General features: G+C 39.2%; 1 protein-coding gene across 2 annotated transcripts; it reads left to right on the top strand.

The window, feature by feature from the left end:
- Positions 1-114: 114 nt before the first annotated feature.
- wdfy1 (WD repeat and FYVE domain containing 1) lies at positions 115-18,706 on the top strand. 2 transcript variants are annotated; one of them, XM_037774226.1, is made up of 13 exons: positions 257-392; positions 2,310-2,441; positions 4,238-4,305; positions 4,477-4,550; positions 4,754-4,808; positions 7,782-7,932; positions 8,017-8,129; positions 12,280-12,406; positions 13,036-13,141; positions 13,882-13,983; positions 14,066-14,196; positions 14,296-14,404; positions 15,317-18,706. In XM_037774226.1, the coding sequence occupies exons 4-13, from the start codon at positions 4,491-4,493 to the stop codon at positions 15,374-15,376; spliced, it is 1,014 nt and encodes a 337-aa protein (XP_037630154.1). In that variant the 5' UTR covers positions 257-392; positions 2,310-2,441; positions 4,238-4,305; positions 4,477-4,490; the 3' UTR covers positions 15,377-18,706. The 2 variants fall into 2 exon arrangements, with proteins under 2 accessions (XP_037630153.1, XP_037630154.1); XM_037774225.1 differs by lacking the exon at positions 2,310-2,441 and having other exon boundaries at positions 115-392.
- The last annotated feature ends 363 nt before the right edge of the window (positions 18,707-19,069 follow it).

The following is a 19,069-nucleotide window of genomic DNA, read 5'->3' as shown; positions in this document are numbered from 1 at the left end:
ATTTTGACTCCATACATTTGAGAGGTACTGAATTCCTACCTGAGGTGCCCTCCCTGCCTTGGGGCTGTATTGTAGGCAATACGGTAATATGACATCTGGTGAAACTGAATGTTCCCACTCTTGCAGTGATTACGGTAATCCTGACAGCGGCTCCGTGCTGTCAGCTGATCTTCCTCCTCTTACTGTTGAGTGAGGAGGAAAACCAGCTGAAGGAAAACACTGCTGGGATCCTTTAAAAACACTAAAAACACAACCATGGCTGCGGAGATTCACTCGAGGCCCCAAACCGCCAGACCGGTCCTCCTGAACAAGATCGAGGGACACTCGGACGCTGTCAACTCGGCCGTTTTAATACCGAAAGAGGATGGAGTGATCACCGTCAGCGAGGACAGGTGAGCTTTGACCAACGGCAGGCTAACGGTCGCCCAACGTCAGACTAACGGCTATAGCAGGCTAACGGTCGCCCAACGGCTGTAGCAGGCTAACGCTCGCCCAACGGCTGTAGCAGGCTGACGGTCGCCCAACGGCTGTAGCAGGCTGACGGTAGACTAACGGCTGTAGCAGGCTATCGGTAGACTAACGGCTGTAGCAGGCTGACGGTCGCCCAACGGCTGTAGCAGGCTGACGGTAGACTAACGGCTGTAGCAGGCTGACGGTAGACTAACGGCTGTAGCAGGCTAACGGTCGCCCAACGGCTGTAGCAGGCTGACGGTCACCCAACGGCTGTAGCAGGCTGACGGTAGACTAACGGCTGTAGCAGACTAACGGCTGTAGCAGGCTGACGGTCACTAACGGCTGTAGCAGGCAAACTGTCACTAATGGCTGTAGCAGGCTAACGGTAGACTAACAGCTGTAGCAGGCTAACGGTTGACTAACGGCTGTAGCAGACTAACGGGCTCCGTCTATTTGCTGGACGGTAGCCCAACGACTGTAGCAGCTAACTAGCGGGCTCGGTCTATTTGCTGGATGTTACACTCATCATCCTTGGTGCGTTGGTTTGAAGAAGGACAAAACAAAAAGAGAAGAAACAACAGTTTTTGATAATCTGAGAATGAAATGTATTTGTTGTGATAGTTCATATGGAAGCAGTGTTAGTTAGCGTAGGAGGGTTAATCTATATTGATTTAGCTAACTAGCTAACTAGCTACTGCTCATAGTAAACATTACTGCTGCCTTCAAGTGCTACTCGTAATTTATGATGTGCTTTTAATGAAACGCTTTTAGCTGGACCTCGTTATAAAAGTATTAAGTTAGTGACTGCTGTTTGATTTGATGAAACATAACAACCAATGGTGCCTTTTTGAAGTTGTTTATTCTATTTATTATGACAAGTTGCTTCATAATAACTACACATAAGATAAGATAAGATGAACCTTTATTAATCCCTGGAGGGACATTCAGGTGTCAAAACAGCAACATCAGCAAACAGAGTGAAACACAGGAGAGGTGAAGGTATACAACAATTATAAAAACAATAAATAGAGATATAAAAGATACAGAGTGAATGGGTGAACATAGTGTGTACAGTCCACCAATAAATAAGTGCAGTCTATAAAGTGGTATATAGGATGTATAGTGTAAAGTAAGTGTAAAGTGCGCCAGTGGTAGAGTCCATGATGATTGCAGATAGTGCATGTTAAAAGTTCTTAAAGGTCCCATATTATGAAAAAGTGAGATTTTCATGTTTTTTTATTATAAAGCAGGCTTAAGTCCTATATAAATACTGTGAAAGTATCGAAACGCTTGATCCACAGGGAAATACAAACACAGCCTGTATTCAGAAACTCTGCTTTTAAAACAAGCTGTTAGGTTTTCTGCCCATTCGTGATGTCACAAATATACAATATTTAGACCCTATACAAAGATTTAAACGTAAACATTCTAAATGTGTCCCAGTTTATTTCCTGTTGCAGTGTATCTGAATGTCATCAACTGACAGGAAGTACACATGGACCCAAGCTTTTGCCTAGCAAAGCAATTCTGTTGCAGTTCCGTCAAAATGCGCTAAAACGGAGCGTTTCAGACAGAGGGTTAGTACAGGTATATTCAGGCTGACAGTACAAGGAAAATAAAGGTTTTTTTTAACATTACAGCATGTAAACATGTTCTAGTAGAAACACAAAATACAAGTATGAACCTGAAAATGAGCATGATATGGGACCTTTAAAGTCCTCATAGTTCTCATATGGGGGTCAGCCTTGGTTGTGGAACCTGATGGCTACCAGCTCCTTATCATGGAGGGGGTGGGAGGGGTTATCCAGGATAGCGTCCAGCTTCCTCCTCATCCTCCCCTCTGCCACCACCTCCAGATCGTCCAGTTCAGATCCAACCACAGAGCTAGCCTTCCTCACCAGCCTGTTCAGTTTGTTGGCATCCCTTGTGTTGGTGTTACCCCCCGAACATGCCATGGCAAAGAAGAGGACACTGGCTACTACAGACTGGTAAAACATCTGCAGCAGCCTATTGCACACGTTGAAGGACCTGAGCCTCCTCAGGAAGAACAGTTTGACTTAATACTATACCCCCTGAACACGTCACATGTTGACAACAATGGGTACAATAGAAAGTCCTCTTTGTTTTGACGTTTATTGATGATTAACAACATAAATTCAATAGCATATTTTCTATATATATTTGACAGACCTATCTTCACTTTCTCTGCGTGAAGGTGTAACAGTGTCATATATATAAGTCCATCACATTCAGTGAGGGTGACATTAGTGCTGTCATGTTTCGTTATAAGTGTGAAGAAGCAACATCCTCATTCAACGATAAAGGAACTTAGTATCTATTAAGCAATGTGATGTAGTTTCCATCACACATCTAAACCCCACTTGATATTGAAAAGGGAAGTTGTGGGGTGATGATGCAGCAGGTTCTTTGATGAAACAGGACAGAGATGCTGCTCTTGATATATTTTTGTGTGTGTGTGTGTTGTTTTGCAGACATTTTACTGGAAGAGAAGTAAAACCGTAAACCTGATTCCTTAACAAAGGTTGACAGAAGCTTATTTTAAATGCACTTGAACTGAAAACTTAATGTGGTTTTAAAAACACAACAGATAGAGTTGATTGTGTTGTTAAGAAGGGCAATGGAGGGAGGGTAAGATGTCAACTATTAATTTAATCGCCAACTATTTTGATAATTGATTAATCTGTTTGAGTAATTATTTAGGAAAAAAAAAAAGTCTAAATTTTCTGATTCCAGCTTCTTAAATGTAAATATTTTCTGGTTTCTTTACTCCTCCATGACAGTAAACTTAATATATTTGAGTTGTGGAAAAAACAAGACATTTGAGGACATCATCTTGGGCTTTTGGAAACACTGATCAACATTTTTCACCATTTTCTGACATTTTATAGATCAAACATATTAATCGAGAAAATAATCGACAGATTAATCGACAATGAAAGTAATCGTTAGTTGCAGCCCTACCATAAAGTGTTAAAATGTATTACAGCCTATAACACTTATTGAAAGAACAAAGATCAAATAAACATCAACAGCTTTATGGTATGTACAACAAAGCACATAAAGTTGGTAATGGCAAAAAAAAGGACAGTTTCAGAAATGGTTCAGTATTGAATCATCAACAGTAACATCAACAAATCTCGTGTTCATGGCCGGGGGAGTCATTTGGATAATACTAAAAATTCAAGTGACCTGCCAAGAATGTATTTTCACCAACCGAAATGATGTAAACACAGTGTTTATAGATCCCTACATCAGACACCGTCCAGTGCTGTTTTGTGAACAGTATCAAGCATTGTGTGTAAAGAGAATTAAGGCTGGTTTCCCAGACGGGGATTAAGTCCAGTTCCAGACGAGGACTCTCTTCAGAGGATATTTCTATCCAGTATTTCCATTGAAAAGTGCCATGTAGCATTTTTAACATCAAGTATATAACTAGGGCTGCAACGATTTTTTTCTCGATTAATTGATTAGTTGTTTGATCTATAAAATCTCAGAAAATAGTGAAAAAAATGTCGATCAGTGTTTCCCAACGTCTTGTTTTGTCCACAACTCAAAGATATTCAGTTTACTGTCATAGAGGAGTAAAGAAACCAGAAAATATTCGCATTTAAGAAGCTGCATTCATGACTTTTTTTTCCTTAAAAAGTTACTCAAGCCAATTAATCGATTATCAAAATAGTTGGCGATTAATTTAATTGACAACTAATTGATTAATAGATTAATCGTTGCAGCGCTAATGTGAAGTTTTGACATTTTCCTTCAGAACCATCCGAGTTTGGCTGAAAAGAGACAGCGGCCAGTACTGGCCGAGCATCTACCACACAGTCTCCTGTAAGTAACACTGCATTACTTCAATGTAAATATGTGTGTACAATACGTACATGCTTGTCCGTGTTTTAGTTATTTTGGACAGCAATTCAGTGCACTCCTCTCTACAATATGGCATTTATTTGTAGAGGGACTTCCCTGCTCATCGTGTATGTCTGCTTCTTTCTCCTTCAGCTCCGTGCTCTTGCATGTCGTACCACCATGACAGCAGACGCATCTTCATAGGCCAGGACAATGGAGCTGTCGTGGTGAGTGAAGCTTACTCAAACATCGTCATATTCTTGCCTCAGGCTCACACTTTTGGTTGTTCAAACAGTCTATATTTTAAAAAGCCTGCATATCTGGTTTAAATAGACCACAATTTCAATATTTGGACTCCTCCAATTCCCCATTGGGGCTGGATAGTTATTTGATTTGAAACTTATTTTGTGTGTGTTTGCTTACCTTCTAGGAGTTTCTCATCTCTGAAGACTTCAACAAGATGAGCCACGTCAAAACATATCCAGGTGAGACGGAGACACGTACACGTAACTGTCATGTTCAATTTTGCAACAAGTTGAAATTGGGCAGAAATGTAATGTGTTGTTTATGGTGACTGATGGCCTCATTTGTTTTCTTATATGATTGCAAACTGCAATATCACAATTCATCCTTTTTCATTTGAGATGTATGCTAGACTGAAACCACAACAGAAATTTAAAATATTGAATACAAGTAGCATAATAAACACGAGCTCGATTTACAAAACTCTTTCCATGTTATATGTCCTTCATCCTATTCTCTATCTTGTATCAATCAATCAATCAAACTTTATTGAAAACAACAGAAAAGACAAAACAATTCAGCAATTTAACAACATAATAATTTGAGAACAATGCACACGAGACGACAACATGATAAAAATATAATAAAATAGTATTAAAAGCTATAATAGCAGTAATAGTAGTAAAACTGTGTGAAATAAAAACTAGATTAATAAAATTACAATAAAATAGAATACAATTATACAACTTAAATACAATAGAATAAGTGATTAATAATATAACAATAAAATAGAATAAAATTATACAACTTACATACAATAAAATAAGTGAATAAAATAATAACCACTCTTGATCAAAGGCCAAACAAAAGAAGACATCTGAAGAAGTCTCCGGGGCATTTTTTAAAAAACTTTTCATAGACTAAACGATTAATCGAGAACATAATCTGCAGATTAATCGATAATGAAAGTAATTGTTAGGTGCAGCCCTCGTCATTATCTTTGTTTTCATCTCTTTTCATATTAGTGTTATTATTGTTATGAACAGAACATAGTTGCTCTGACTGTATCGGTAACCCTTTAGCCTCTTCAGTGGAAGATCATATTGAACAGATGACCAGCCTGTTGCTTTAGAGGACTAAACACCACGTCACCGCTGGATCGCTCTGTCTGGTTTCTACCAATTGTGTAACAAAATGAAGCAGCCGAGCCCGAACAGCAGAAACATGACTCACCATCAGATCAAACAGGCATTAGGACAGCCGGGGCTTAACGTCGCCATTTGCCTTTTGGCAGTCAGTGTTGCTTTCTTCGGAACTGCAGACGAGGGGATGTTTACTTTGTTTTTTATTAGCAGCCACAGTTTAAAAACAACTTACGTATTTTCAGTGTGGTTATGAATTGAGATGACAGAGCAATGGAAAGGTTGTAGTTCAGATTAATTACTTACTATCATTGCCCCATCAGACACCTAGAACAGCAACAGGTTATAGAAAATAAAGTAAGAAGAATAGATATATTTAATTAATGTTTCATTTTAAAATGTTTCGTAAATGCCCGGCACTTCATTCATATCAAGGTGGAAATAATCTTTAAGGAAAAGGAGCACTAAGATAGGAAAGAGGACCAAGAAAACAGCTGCGGTTTGGTCATCGAGCAGTAAAAGGCAAGAGGACAAAATATCCAGAGAATGTTCTCATTAATTAAAAGTAGTACAGGACTAGAATAGAAAGCACATGTGGCCTTATGTAGCATAGAAATATCTTCAGGGTTATTTTTTGCTCCAGTTCTAATAGTCAGTCTCACGGTTCTTATACACTTGAAGAAGAAAGAAGTGACTTCCTTTCAAGCTTTACATATCAGTCATGCTTCATTACCATGAGCCATAATAACTGGATTTATCCAATATAGCACTAAGTGTAATACGCTCTGTCGAGATAGCATGTCATGTTATTTGTGCAGCAATGATTTTTCCACTGGAATTATCTCTTAGCTCGTAGCGTTAAAGTTGGAGAAATGTCTTTGAGAACATCTTTAAAGGAAAAGTGTGTAACATTTCAGGGGATCTTTTAGCAGAAATGGAATATAATATTCATAACTATGTTTTCATTGGTGTATAATCACCTGAAACTAAGACTTAGCTAAACAGAAACAATCTATTAGTGCAGTATATAGTGCAAATATATCACATAAATAAGTAGCATATCAGCACATACTGTGCATTAGGGCTGCAATTAACGATTATTTTCATTGTCGATTAATCTGCAGATCATTTCTTTGATTAATCGTTAATCATTTGGTCTGTGAAATGTTAGAAAATAGTGAAAAATGGCCATCTCAGTTTCTCAAAGTCCAAGGGGATGTCTTTAAATGTCTTGTTTTGTCAGTTCAAAACCCAAAGATATTCAGTTGAATATAATATAAAACAGGGAAAAGCAGGTAATCTCCATATTTGAGAGGAGACATTTTTGCTTGAAAAATTACTTTAACGATTAATCGATTATCAATAGTTGGCGATTATTTTCCTGTCTATCAGCAGTATACAATACAGTGTTTTAAAAGGGATTTTTGTCTGTAAATTTAGAGGTGTTGAATACAGAGAGGTTGCAACCTTAGAGGTGAACTCCAGATGGACCATTAAGACCTTTTGAAGGGATTCGTCTGTCTTAGTCCGGATTACAGAGACACTAAGCAGAGCCCCTGGTGAGATCAGCACATGGAAAGGGCAAATTAGACTTAGGTGGTGCTGCTCATCCATCACGGCTCGGACATAAAGCCCAGTGGAAAAGATTTGATCTTATTTGATGTTTATCCATCATGACTTGTGCCTGTTTTACACTTAAAGGGATATTTCTGGTGTTTTGAAGTGGGGTTGTATGAGTTACCTATCCATAGTCAGTGTATTACCTTCAGTAGATGACGGTCAGCACGCCCCAACAGACAGGAGTTACCGTACCACACCGGAGTAAAGCAATGTACTGTTGTGGGCGGGGACAGCAGCAAAACGGATTTTAGCGTCCTAAAAGAAAGGCCCATCTAAAAAAATCAATATCAGTTTAAGTGTACCTGTCCACAGCTGTACATTGCTTCTCCAAACTGGGGGCGTGCTGACCGTCATCTACTGTAGGTAATACACTGACTATGGATAAGTTCCTCATGCAACCCCACTTCAAACCATCCTTACTATCCCTTTAATGCGTGTGTTTGTGTTTTGCAGCCCACCAGAACCGAGTGTCGGATATGGTGTTCTCCCTGGAGAGTGAGTGGGTGGTGAGTACTGGCCATGACAAGAGTGTGAGCTGGATGTGCACCCAGAGTGGCAGCATGCTGGGGAGACACTACTTCACGGCCTGGGCCTCCTGCCTACAGTATCCTTCAATCACTCACTCTGTGCGTGTGTGTGTACAGTAAATATATGAATGTGTATGTTTGAGCCCTGACTCCCTGCTCAGATACGATCACGAGACGCAGCATGCCTTTGTCGGCGATTACTCGGGACAGATCACGCTGCTGAAACTGGAGAAGCAGACGTACTCCACCATCACTACACTGAAGGGTCATGAAGGTAAAGACACACCTTCCTGCACATAAAGAATCACACAGAACTATTTTCTTGTCTCCTAGTGTAGATGAACCGCACACATAGTTTGTCTCGCATACTTCAGGCTTCTGATGCTGAAGCCAGATATGCAGATGTGGCCGCAGCAAATAATAGATGACCCAGATTCCTCCACATGACTTCATTATACAAGAAAATGAAAGAAATCCAGTGTGACGACACGCTCTGTGGTTTCCCAAAAAAGTTGAATTGCTTTTAAATATTCAAAAATGCATGATAAAAAGAGCTTATGGTTTGAACAGGAAGAACAGTGTTAATATTGGTCAGAGTTAAAGGGATAATTCAGGTGTTTTGAAGTGGGGTTGTATGAGGTTCTTATCCATAGTCAGTGTATTACCTACAGTAGATGACGGTCAGCACGGCCCCAGTTTGGAGAAACAATGTACTGCTGTGGACAGGGGCAGCAGCAAAAGATATTTTAGCCACCTAAAAAAAAACTAATATCAGTTTAAGTGTATGCTATATTTACAATATTTTCACAGCTTTACCTCGCCATCAGACAGCCCTTTCCAGCGGAGAGCTAAAGCTGTTGTATCCATCTATGCTCTTGCCAAAGCCACCAGATTCCATTGGAAAAAACCCGTAATTTTAACTTGCAGAACACAGGGCGCTGGTCTACCGCTGCCTCGATCAGTTAGTTTGTTAGTGTTATTGTGTGACTTTGGTTCGTTTGGATTCACCAAAGTCACACAATAGCACAAACAAACTAACTGATCGAAGCAGCGGTTGAGCAGCGACCTCCGTGTTCTGCGAGGTAAAATTACTGTTTTTTTCAATGGAGTCTGGTTGCTTTGGCGAGATAATAGATAACGGCTTCAGTTCCCTGTCGGAAATACAGACTGTATAGCTGTCTGACGGCAAGGTCAACTGGTGAAAATAAATAAATAAATATAGCGTTAAAAAGATATTTATTTCTTTTAGGTGGCTGAAATACGTTTTGCTGGTGTACATTGCTTTGCTTCCATGCGTAACTGCGTCATCTACTGTAGGTAATACACTGAATATGGATAAGAACCTCATACAACCCCCACTTCAAACCACCCAAACTATCATTTTAAGTGCCAAAATAAAGGAAGTGCCTTCATACATCAGGTCAAATAGAGCATTGAGCCACTGCAACAAAAGCTTTATGGGGTCTGACATTTACTTTCCAAGTGAGTAGAGCTCTGTTGGCAGGGTGTGTGAGACCACATCTCCACAAGAACTCCCATCATTTGGTTTGGATGATGATGATGATGATGATGATGATTATGATGATGATGATGATGGAAAATATTATGCTGCTCTAGAAATTCCCTTGTTTGAGTTAAGATCTGGCAACTCATCAAGCCGTTCAGCGACTGTTTGAGCCGTTTAGAAGGGCGTGTTGTCATTCTGGAAAACGAACGAATGCATTACTCAGATGGGATTTGTATTCAAGTGTTCAGTTTTCTCACAGCTGTGCCAACAAAATGGATCCCACAACAAAAACGAGCTGCCAGGACATTTCCCTGTGTTCTTCTTTGGGCATTTGTCACACGTGTGCTTGTGAGCTTGTTGAAAACAGGAGACTCATCTGACCAAATGACGATTTCCACCACTCAAAAAGACTTTTTGTTTTACCACAGACGTATTGCTTACAGGTTAACCAGTTGGGACCAAGGTTATTATTATAGTACACTAAAATTGAAACTGAAGCGAAAAAAAGCAGCGAAAAATACTTTTAGTAAACTGAAACTAAATAAAAACAATATCCTTGAAGAAAAACTAAACTGAAAGGATATTGCCTGGTTAAAAAAAAAAAATAAAAGTAAAATAAAAATGAATGTAAATATGTTTTTGTTTTTTTAGCTATAATAATATATCATTACCAAGGAGACGGCATGAATTTCCGTCAACTCTCGTGACATTGAACCACTGAAGTAAAACAGACTTGACCTTCCAGGAGATTGCGCTATGACGCAATTGCTTCACATCGGACATTAAATTAGCGAGAAGATTAAACATTATGGCCATTCCTACACAGTTCTCCAACCATGTATTTTGTATGTATATGTAGCTATGAGACATTATAGCTGGCCCTATCAAAAAACTAAATATATAAAAACTAAACCTTTCTGAAAAACTAAAATTAAATTGAAAAGTCAAATTAAAATAAAACCAATTGAAAATTCTAAACTATTATAACCTTGGTTGGGACAGACATTGTTAGTGTGCCTTTGCCTTTCAAAATGATAAAATATTAAATAAAATAAAAATTACACCATAACATGTTTTTTAATTTCCTGCCTCTCTCTTTGATCTGCAGATGTGCCTCCATGATAATAAGTATTAATTGGACTGATAATAATACATATTAATGGGTGTGGTGCTGTGCTCAAGCAGGAGTTCCACCCAAATATTTAATGGAAATTATGATTGATTCAATGTGGAAAACAGAATGGAAAGGTCAGACCTCACCTTAATCCCACATCAAGGGTTTTATACTTGGTCTTGTTAGAAGAGGTTTTTTTTTTTCTTTTACCAAAATGACTTCCAGCTGTAAGTAATAAGTGTCTGTTGTGGTTGTTGCAGTAAAGTATTGCCAAATTCACAACTTAGTTTTAATCTTAAGAAAGCATTAAATATGGCTTAAATTATCAGATATAAATCAATATTATATAGTGTGCTCTATGAGAATATGTGCTTAAAAAGCTGGTTCAGTGACAGGATCTCATGGTAGTGTGGTGCTCTCTGTGTACGTGTGTCTCATGAACAGTTACTGCCAGCCTAAACACTCCACCACCACCTGCCACAGGCTGTTATTCATCATATGACTGGTCGAACTTCAAGAGCTTTATTGTCCGACCCAGAGCTTTTGTTTCCCTTTGAACGCCAGACTTGAAACATGGAACAAATTAAGTCTTTGCAAGTTGGCTTGTCTGGAAAAAAATCTGAGATTCAACAAAATCAGAAACACAGTTAAAGTATTTTAAGTCCTGGGCTGTAACAACGTAGCTGGATTCTGTTCTTATTCCACCGACAGAGAAGGATAGGGAGTGTTCATCATGTGTAATGTGCTCTACCCTCTGCAACTTGTTTCAGGATTTTATTATGGGTTTGATTTTTGGGATATCCCTTTATATTAGAGCTGCAACAATTAATTGATTAGTTGTCAACTATTAAATGAATTGCCAACTATTTTGATAATCGATTAATCAGTTTGAGTAATTTTTTAAAGAAAAGAAAGTGTAAGTTCTCTGCTACCAGCTTCTTAAATGTGAATATTTTCTGGTTTCTTTACTCCTCTATGACAGTAAACCGAATATCTTTGAGTTGTGGACAAAACAAGACATTTGTGGACGTCATCTTCGGCTTCTTTAGGAAACACTGGTCGACATTTTTCACCATTTTCTGACATTTTGCAGCCCTAGTTATATCCATTTGGTAACACAACTAGAATTGGATAGCTTTGAGATTGTCTTGCTATTTCCAAACTAAGTGTTTAAGATGTCTGCTATGTGAACAACATACTTTAAGCTTTTAGTGTGGTAGCCTGGAGGAATGTCACACTCATTAGTCCTATAATGAAGCTAATAATTACATCTTGGTCACATTAAATCCGTATGGTGCCCAACAATAGCAGAATAGGGCTCATTCAGATTCAAAGCGAGGGGGTTCTGCAGCTCCAGCTGTAATTAGCTGCAGGTTTAAAGCCTCTGAACACCCACACAGGTGTTTTCAGTTAACCAGGCTGATTAGAGCTCTGCTCAGGACTGTGTGGGCGTGTATTTGTATTTGTATTTGTGTAATTGATTGACATCTTCCTGAGTCTCCTGTTAGCTTTGTTGCACCTGTGAGAGTGGAACAAATTACACCTTTATCATTCTTACTGGTAGATGAAGATTTGTGATCTAATTCCCGTCAACGCTCCGGCCACCTTCAACCTGAGCAGAGGTCTAATCAGCCAGAATAACTGAAAACACCTCTGTATGTGTTTAAGGTGTTGGTCTTGGCTCCCTGTAGTTCTCCCAGCAGGCACCAGGTGGAGCCAACAGGACAGACTGTAACACCGTCCCTCAACACATAATAACACATGTAACAGGTGTGTTTCTTTCTCTCTCTCTGTACCCTCCAGGTAGTATAGCGACCCTGTGGTGGGACCCCGTCCAGAGGCTGCTGTTCTCAGGAGCCTCCGACCACAGCATCATCCTGTGGGACATTGGGGGGCGCAAAGGACGGACGTTACTGTTGCAGGGGCACCAGTAAGTCCATCGATTCGTTTTGTATTATGTAGCTATCTCCTCTGTGTTTGTCAGGGCCTGGGAGGGCTTAAAAAAGTAAATCAGGGAGGAGGAGGGTGTGTCAGCTGTTAAAAAAACAAAAACAATACAAATACTGGAATGGCCATTCGATCGTTTCGCATTTGAGTTTTAATTTCAGTAAGTTCTGATTGTATTGTTTCACCTCTTATTCTAATCTTTTTACTGATTTATGTGTGAATGCAGCATTAATCAATTTTGGCCAAAGGTCAAAACAAGCTGAACAACACACGGCTTATCATTGGGCAGTTTATAAAGATATTAAGTCTAACTTGTTTTAAACAAACACATCAAGTGGGCACAACATTACAATTGATTTCAGTTGAGTTAAATTTAGCTCCAACATTCACCTCCTGAGAAAAATATTTGTCTCTAGCTGCTAAATGCTCAAATTTTTTCTAACTTTGTTTGCCGTTTTTGTGCTGGCAGGTAGCTTATAGTGGATTTATCAAAGCTTTTTTTGCTGTAAATGTTTGCCTTTGGCCATCCATAAGAGCTGCTAAGACTAAACTACACAAAAGTATGACTTTTCTTCCTTTTCATTTGCTCTCTGTTTTCGATGTGTCCCTCAGCGAGCGTGTTCAGGCCTTGCGTTACCTCCAGCTGACCAGGCAGTTGGTGTCGTGCTCAGCCGACGGAGGCATGGCGGTGTGGAACATGGACACACAAAGAGAAGAGGTTTGATCGCTATTATAACTGTCACACATATAAAGATTTTGAGTTTACTGTTTCATGCACTCTTACACCTTTTTATTCTAAATTATAGTGTCTTACATTCCACTTGAATTGACTTGTTTTACAGGCAGATTCTTTATACTCTATACCTCAGAGAGCTAATTTGACAAAATGAAAGTGGCTGAGAGCTTCTCATATCACCAAGTTGTACATTGCCAATAGCAGACATAATTTCTCTCTTACTTTTATGGTTCAGCCACTGCAGTCATCGCCTCTATTGCAATGCGAAGGGCTTTTTGTGTTTCGTTAGGATGTGCGCCACTAAACGAAGCCTCTGTTGCTGCGTTGGCCTTATTCGTCAGTTTGGTAAACAGAGACTGTTGTTTTTTTAAGCGTTGTTTCAGCCAGTTGGCAACCTCTGGTTCTGAGAAGTGAAGCTAATGCTGAACTTGCATTCTTTCTCACAGCCAGCAGGGGGCGACTCCTCTGGTTGCTAAAAGAAGTGTGATTGTATAGAAGTCTATGAGAAAATGAGCCTACTTCTCACTTTATTTATTACCTCAGTAAACATTGTAAACATGAGTTTATGGTCTCAATCGCTAGTTTCAAGTCTTCTTCAATACAGCATGATCCTCTCTATTTTTGTCTCTGTTCTGGTATGAGTGCTCCTTGCATGCGTAAAGATTGTTTTTGCAGAGTTCATTTAGTTTAATAGTAACCTTTAACTGCATGTGTGTCTGCAGGCGCCCCAGTGGTTAGACAGCGACTCCTGTCAGAAGTGTGAGCAGCCTTTCTTCTGGAACATCAAGCAGATGTGGGACACTAAGACCCTGGGGCTCAGACAGGTAGGAGAGTCTGACCAGTGTCCTTTAGAAGTTATGACTCCCTCATGCTGATATACTGTATGGATGTGTTTCCTTTGTGCAGCACCACTGCAGGAAGTGCGGCAAGGCTGTGTGTGGGAAATGTAGTTCTAAACGCACCACGTTCCCACTCATGGGCTTCGAGTTCCCCATACGGGTGTGTGATGCCTGCTTTGACACCGTCAAAGAAGAAGAGTGAGTAAAGGGCTTCTCTACATTTTGAAATAATTGGTCACATTATATCTTTATTTCAGAGGGCTGATTAAATGCTGTGTTTTTGTGTGTGTTGTGCAGTCGAACACCGTTGGCCACATTCCACGAGGGGAAACACAACATCGCCCACATGGACATGGACCCATCCAGAGGCCTGATGGTCACCTGTGGAAGCGACCGCATTGTTAAGGTCAACAACAGCTCTTTGATACCAGATAATTCATGCACGTATTCAGGCTTCTGTCAAACACAGACTGATCTCACCAAAACTAATCAAATCACCATCATTTATTCAAGCTGTCATATCAGATTTAGGTTCCTGGTATGAAATCAGTGTGTCTGCAGGCAGCCACACAGAACCGCTAGCATGGCTTTAGAGTCTTTTTAATACTCCAGGAATACACAAGAAAGAATGTGAACAGTGCTGCGTGCATCACAGGCACTTGTCCATGTGTTTGCATTCTTATAAAACAACTATATAGTTACTTGAATCCATGTTTAGATTTTTTATTCCTGAAAACAGAGCCATGAGGAGGAGCAGAAGTCTAGTTATCTCTCAGAACACTTGAATTACAATATGCTGAAAGGTTATTATGGAATTTTTGCCCAATGATGCCAAAAATATACTGCCTACTGCCACTTTAAACCACAAGAGACACACACAAGTGTTTGAGACATACTGTCCTTTGCACATGAATGGACAGCATCAAAATGCATTATGCTGCCTGAATGGTTTGCCTGAATGGTTTGAGAACTTTCATATGGATATTTTTGATTTTTCCAATTTTATTTTCCACCATGAAAACGGAGTCTGTTCTCCATGAAAACAAAACTTTTTTAATAGGTTCAAACATTGTCGGTGATCACTCTTTCTGTATCTTGTAGTGCCTTTTGTATCATGTAATCATGTTTTCATTGGTTCCTTTATTTCACCTTTCTATTTATTTCCATTGTGTCAAAGTCTTAAATATAGCAGATTGATAATATTGAAGCAGTAACAGAAACAGTTCATGAGTCGTTTCTCCGTTATAATGCAGAATCCTTAAATGCAGCTTTGCACCAGACCCTCTTATCGTTTATTATTGGCTGTTTGTCTCCACAGATCTGGGATGTGACGCAGGTGGTTGGCTGTAGCTTAGCAACAGGCTTCTCTTCGCGCTGATTGGCCCAGCCCACTGCATAATCCCGCCCACTCTTCCAATGTCATGGAAACCCCTCTGTACAGCATCTCTCCTGGGATCTTCAGCTACAACAGGCCTGCTCTGGGTGAATGTGTGAACGTGTGTGTGTGAGAGTGTGTGTTTTGTATGTGTGTGTCGATAGTGTAGCCCTCCCACCTTTTTCTGTTGCTTCTCAAACATTTAATTTCACTGTCAGTCAATCATCAAAGTGAGTGTGACTAATTTTTTTTTTTCAACTTTTTGCTCTGAACCCTAAGCACAACTGTGTGTGTGTGTGTGTGTGCGTGCCTGTACGTGTGCATGCACCGTAATGATTTCTCCTATGGGAGGAATGCTATTGATATTAGTGTTTACATTATATTAATATTTCCGATGCTTCTTTTGACAAAGGTCATTTTTTTATTACCCTTGCACTGTAAAGTTTCACTAAATCGCTGACCTGGCAACCCTGTTCAAACATACACTAGCTTGCTCATTACTGTGGCCCTCTAACTGCATATTACTCACTGTAACATGTAAAACAAATCATCATCCTAATCACGTGTATATACCCCTGCATCATGTGTATATTAGATAGTTGCTTTTTTCAGTCTTTCCCCTCTGTTTTTCAGTTTCTTTTCTTTCACTAGTTGGCCTTAAATCACTCTCAGGAGGTTTTACATCAGTAGGTTGTCACTGGACGGGGGGCTCTTCATGTCAGTTATCATCGTTATTAATGTGTAATCAATAGCACAGCCTCTTTCTTGATACGTGAAGGAAATCTCTTGAAAGATGCTGCCGTAGACATTTGATAAACTTCTACGATGTTTGCATAACATCATGGGAAATTGAAATATTCTTCGGCAGCATCAAACATCCTGACCAGTCAAATTACAATTCAAGATTTTTGTTAATGCAGCTTTTTAGCTTTATGGGTTTGAGTCCCCAACTTTAAAGGGATAGTTTGGGTGTCTTGAAGTGGGGTTGTATGAGGTACTTATCCATAGTCAGTGTATTACCTACAGTAGATGATGGTCGCCACGCCCCCAGTTTGGAGAAGCAGACAGGAGTTACCGCACAGGAGAAAAGTAATGTACCGCTGTGGACGGGGGCAGCAGCAAAATGTATTTTTAAGACTATGGATAAGTACCTCATACAACCAAAACATAACAACCAAACTACCCCTTTAATTTTGGTAAAAACAAATTTAAATAATAGCACAGCATCACCACCTCCTAGATATTTATCACTCTCTTTAAAAAACTTTAAATGTGTAGGTAGATACCACTCGGCACTGATGGTGTAAACTCACGATTCTAATGCCTCATGAGAATTACTTTTCATCTATAATTTATAAAAAAAATATAAATATTGCAAGTTTTATGTGGAGCTGAAATTGGACTTCCTCCCACCAGAAAGGCACTTAGGTACTGGACAGGTACATGTAGCACTAAATGCTGGCGTGTTGAATCGTCCCCGGCTGAATCGCGGGTCAGATCAGGGCTGCCTGTGTTCCTTCAAAAAGCCTTAACGAGAGAAGGACACGCTCACAAAGCCTTTTCTAGTGGTTTCATCAGTGCTTACGACTGTTCACTCATGTACTCACCTTGTTCTGAAGCTCTGGATGTCTCGTTTCCTTTTCATTCTGTTTCTTTTCTCTCTTCTGTGTATCAAGGTTATCTCATAACGCTCTCACCACTGCACTGAATTGCACAACTCGTGGTCTTTTTTGTCTTTTTTGAATTAAACAAAACGTTTTTGTAAGTTCAGATTTTGGGAGCGGGGTAATAGCTGGATTCGATGTAGCGTCCTTTGTAAATAACGGCTGGTATCTTCTAATGTTAGACTAACGCTTGCCTTATTGTAAGTGGAGAAAAAAAAATAGCATTATAATGTTGGACTTTCAAAAAATGTAGTCACATTCCAGGTTTTTGATCATGTAGTGTATATTTATATTTGTAGTAAAGTATTTATCTATTATCATTGTAAATGGTTGTTTCCTTTTTCTTTGTGCCCATCTAGTAGAACTAGAACACTCTTTTAACGAAGCACATGCAAACTCAGTAACGTTGAGATGGACGGCAGTATTTTGAATCCTAACACGGACAGAGATTGACCGGTTAATCAATATCACCGCTATTATTTCTCATCATCAAGACTCCATGATGTTTAGATGTCACACAGTAATACTTGGGGTTAGACTGAAAGAGGATAGTAGCCAATATTTAGCACGCATGTTCATTATAATAACATTTGAGTGTTTCTGTCCTTTTTGTCGCTTCCCTCCAAAGATGGAAGCTCTAGAATAAAACATGCCTTAATGCCTTAATTGGCTGATAATTGATTATTTTCTTTGGTCTACTTCCCAAAAAAAAAAGCTAAAAGGCTCCATATATTTATGTATAACTCTAAAGTTGGGTGAGTCTCTGTGGGTCTATCACATAAAAACAACAAATTTCATGTTACATTTAGTTATTTCATCCATTGTTAATATAAAAATATTGATTTGTGCAGCTTTAAATACTTTAAAAGAGTAAATAAAATGTGCAAAGCTGTAATAATTGATGTAGCAGGATGGTCAGAGCAGCGGACATTTGTATGCGTCTGTCTCAATATTGGCAAGCTGATCTCAGTCCAGCCCTAAGTACCCCATAGAGTCATGTCACACAGCGTCATCTTTGGTCTACAGGGTTATTGACGATGCTACCGAACAATCAGGAGTTCTCTTTTCCTTTTTTAGTTAACTGGCTTCTTCCAGTCATTACTCTAGGCTTTATCATGTCCTCGTAACAGATTGGGTTTGGTGATAAAAGGCTTTCTGGCTCTGGGAGGCTTAACTCCACACAGCAGATGTTAAAAGTATGATGGACGGCAGGATTAGCTGTTTACAGTAACAGCTAATGAAATAGATCTCCAGAGCTGCCAGGAAGGAAGGAAGGAAGGAATAGATTCTTCTCATGTTGTAAATGGTTGATTTCCCCTTTTTCTTTCACCAGATGGAGCAGTTTATTGGAGTCATTTTGTTTTTGTAGTTCATCAGACACTAGACTGGATGGCCTTCACGTTGATGCGAGGCCACATCAACACTTAAAAAGATGACTCATTTTCCACAATGGCCTCCCCATTATCTCTGTAAATTGATTTCTGTTTTGTTTGACTTTCAGATGCTTGTAAAAGACACTCGCTGTTGTTAATGTATCTCTCAAAAATAATTGTATTTTTAAATACTTTTGTTGACAATATACAGTACTGACTTAATTCTCTCTGGGCCCTCAACACAGGAAACAGAGAGAAAAGAACTGATGCTTAATAAAGATATTCTGATATGTTTATTTGACTGTTTTGGGGTTTTTCTGGATAGTTTATGGGCTATTTTGCTTCCATGACATGTCTTCTTTCAGACTAGTGGAAAGAAAACATCCAAAATACACATTTAGGTGTTTATTTTACTAATTTTGTCTATTTGTGTCTGTTGATTTCTCCTAAATTCACCTAAAGTTAGCATTAGATAATGCCTCATTTACATATTTAAACATAACATTTCAGCAAACTTGTTATACATAAAATAATTGTGTTAGTGTCAGTAATCAACTGGGAAAGTTTCGTGGTGATATGTTTTAGTTACATTTTTTAGCCTATTCACCTGTAGTGTCTTCAAAATGTATGAAATTTTTCTCAAAACAAGATTTTTCTCA

Source organism: Sebastes umbrosus, chromosome 7, assembly GCF_015220745.1.
Source record: "Sebastes umbrosus isolate fSebUmb1 chromosome 7, fSebUmb1.pri, whole genome shotgun sequence".
Lineage (NCBI taxonomy): Eukaryota > Metazoa > Chordata > Actinopteri > Perciformes > Sebastidae > Sebastes > Sebastes umbrosus.
Note: the sequence above shows the minus strand (reverse complement) of the source record. Positions and strands in the feature narration are given on the sequence as shown.

Coding starts and splice junctions, on each gene's coding strand:
- wdfy1 (XM_037774225.1), top strand. CDS start 256: ATGGCTGCGGAGATTCACTCGAGGCCCCAAACCGCCAGACCGGTCCTC. Junction 393..4,237: donor ATCACCGTCAGCGAGGACAG/GTGAGCTTTGAC, acceptor ATTTTCCTTCAG/AACCATCCGAGTTTGGCTGA. Junction 14,197..14,295: donor GACACCGTCAAAGAAGAAGA/GTGAGTAAAGGG, acceptor TGTGTTGTGCAG/TCGAACACCGTTGGCCACAT.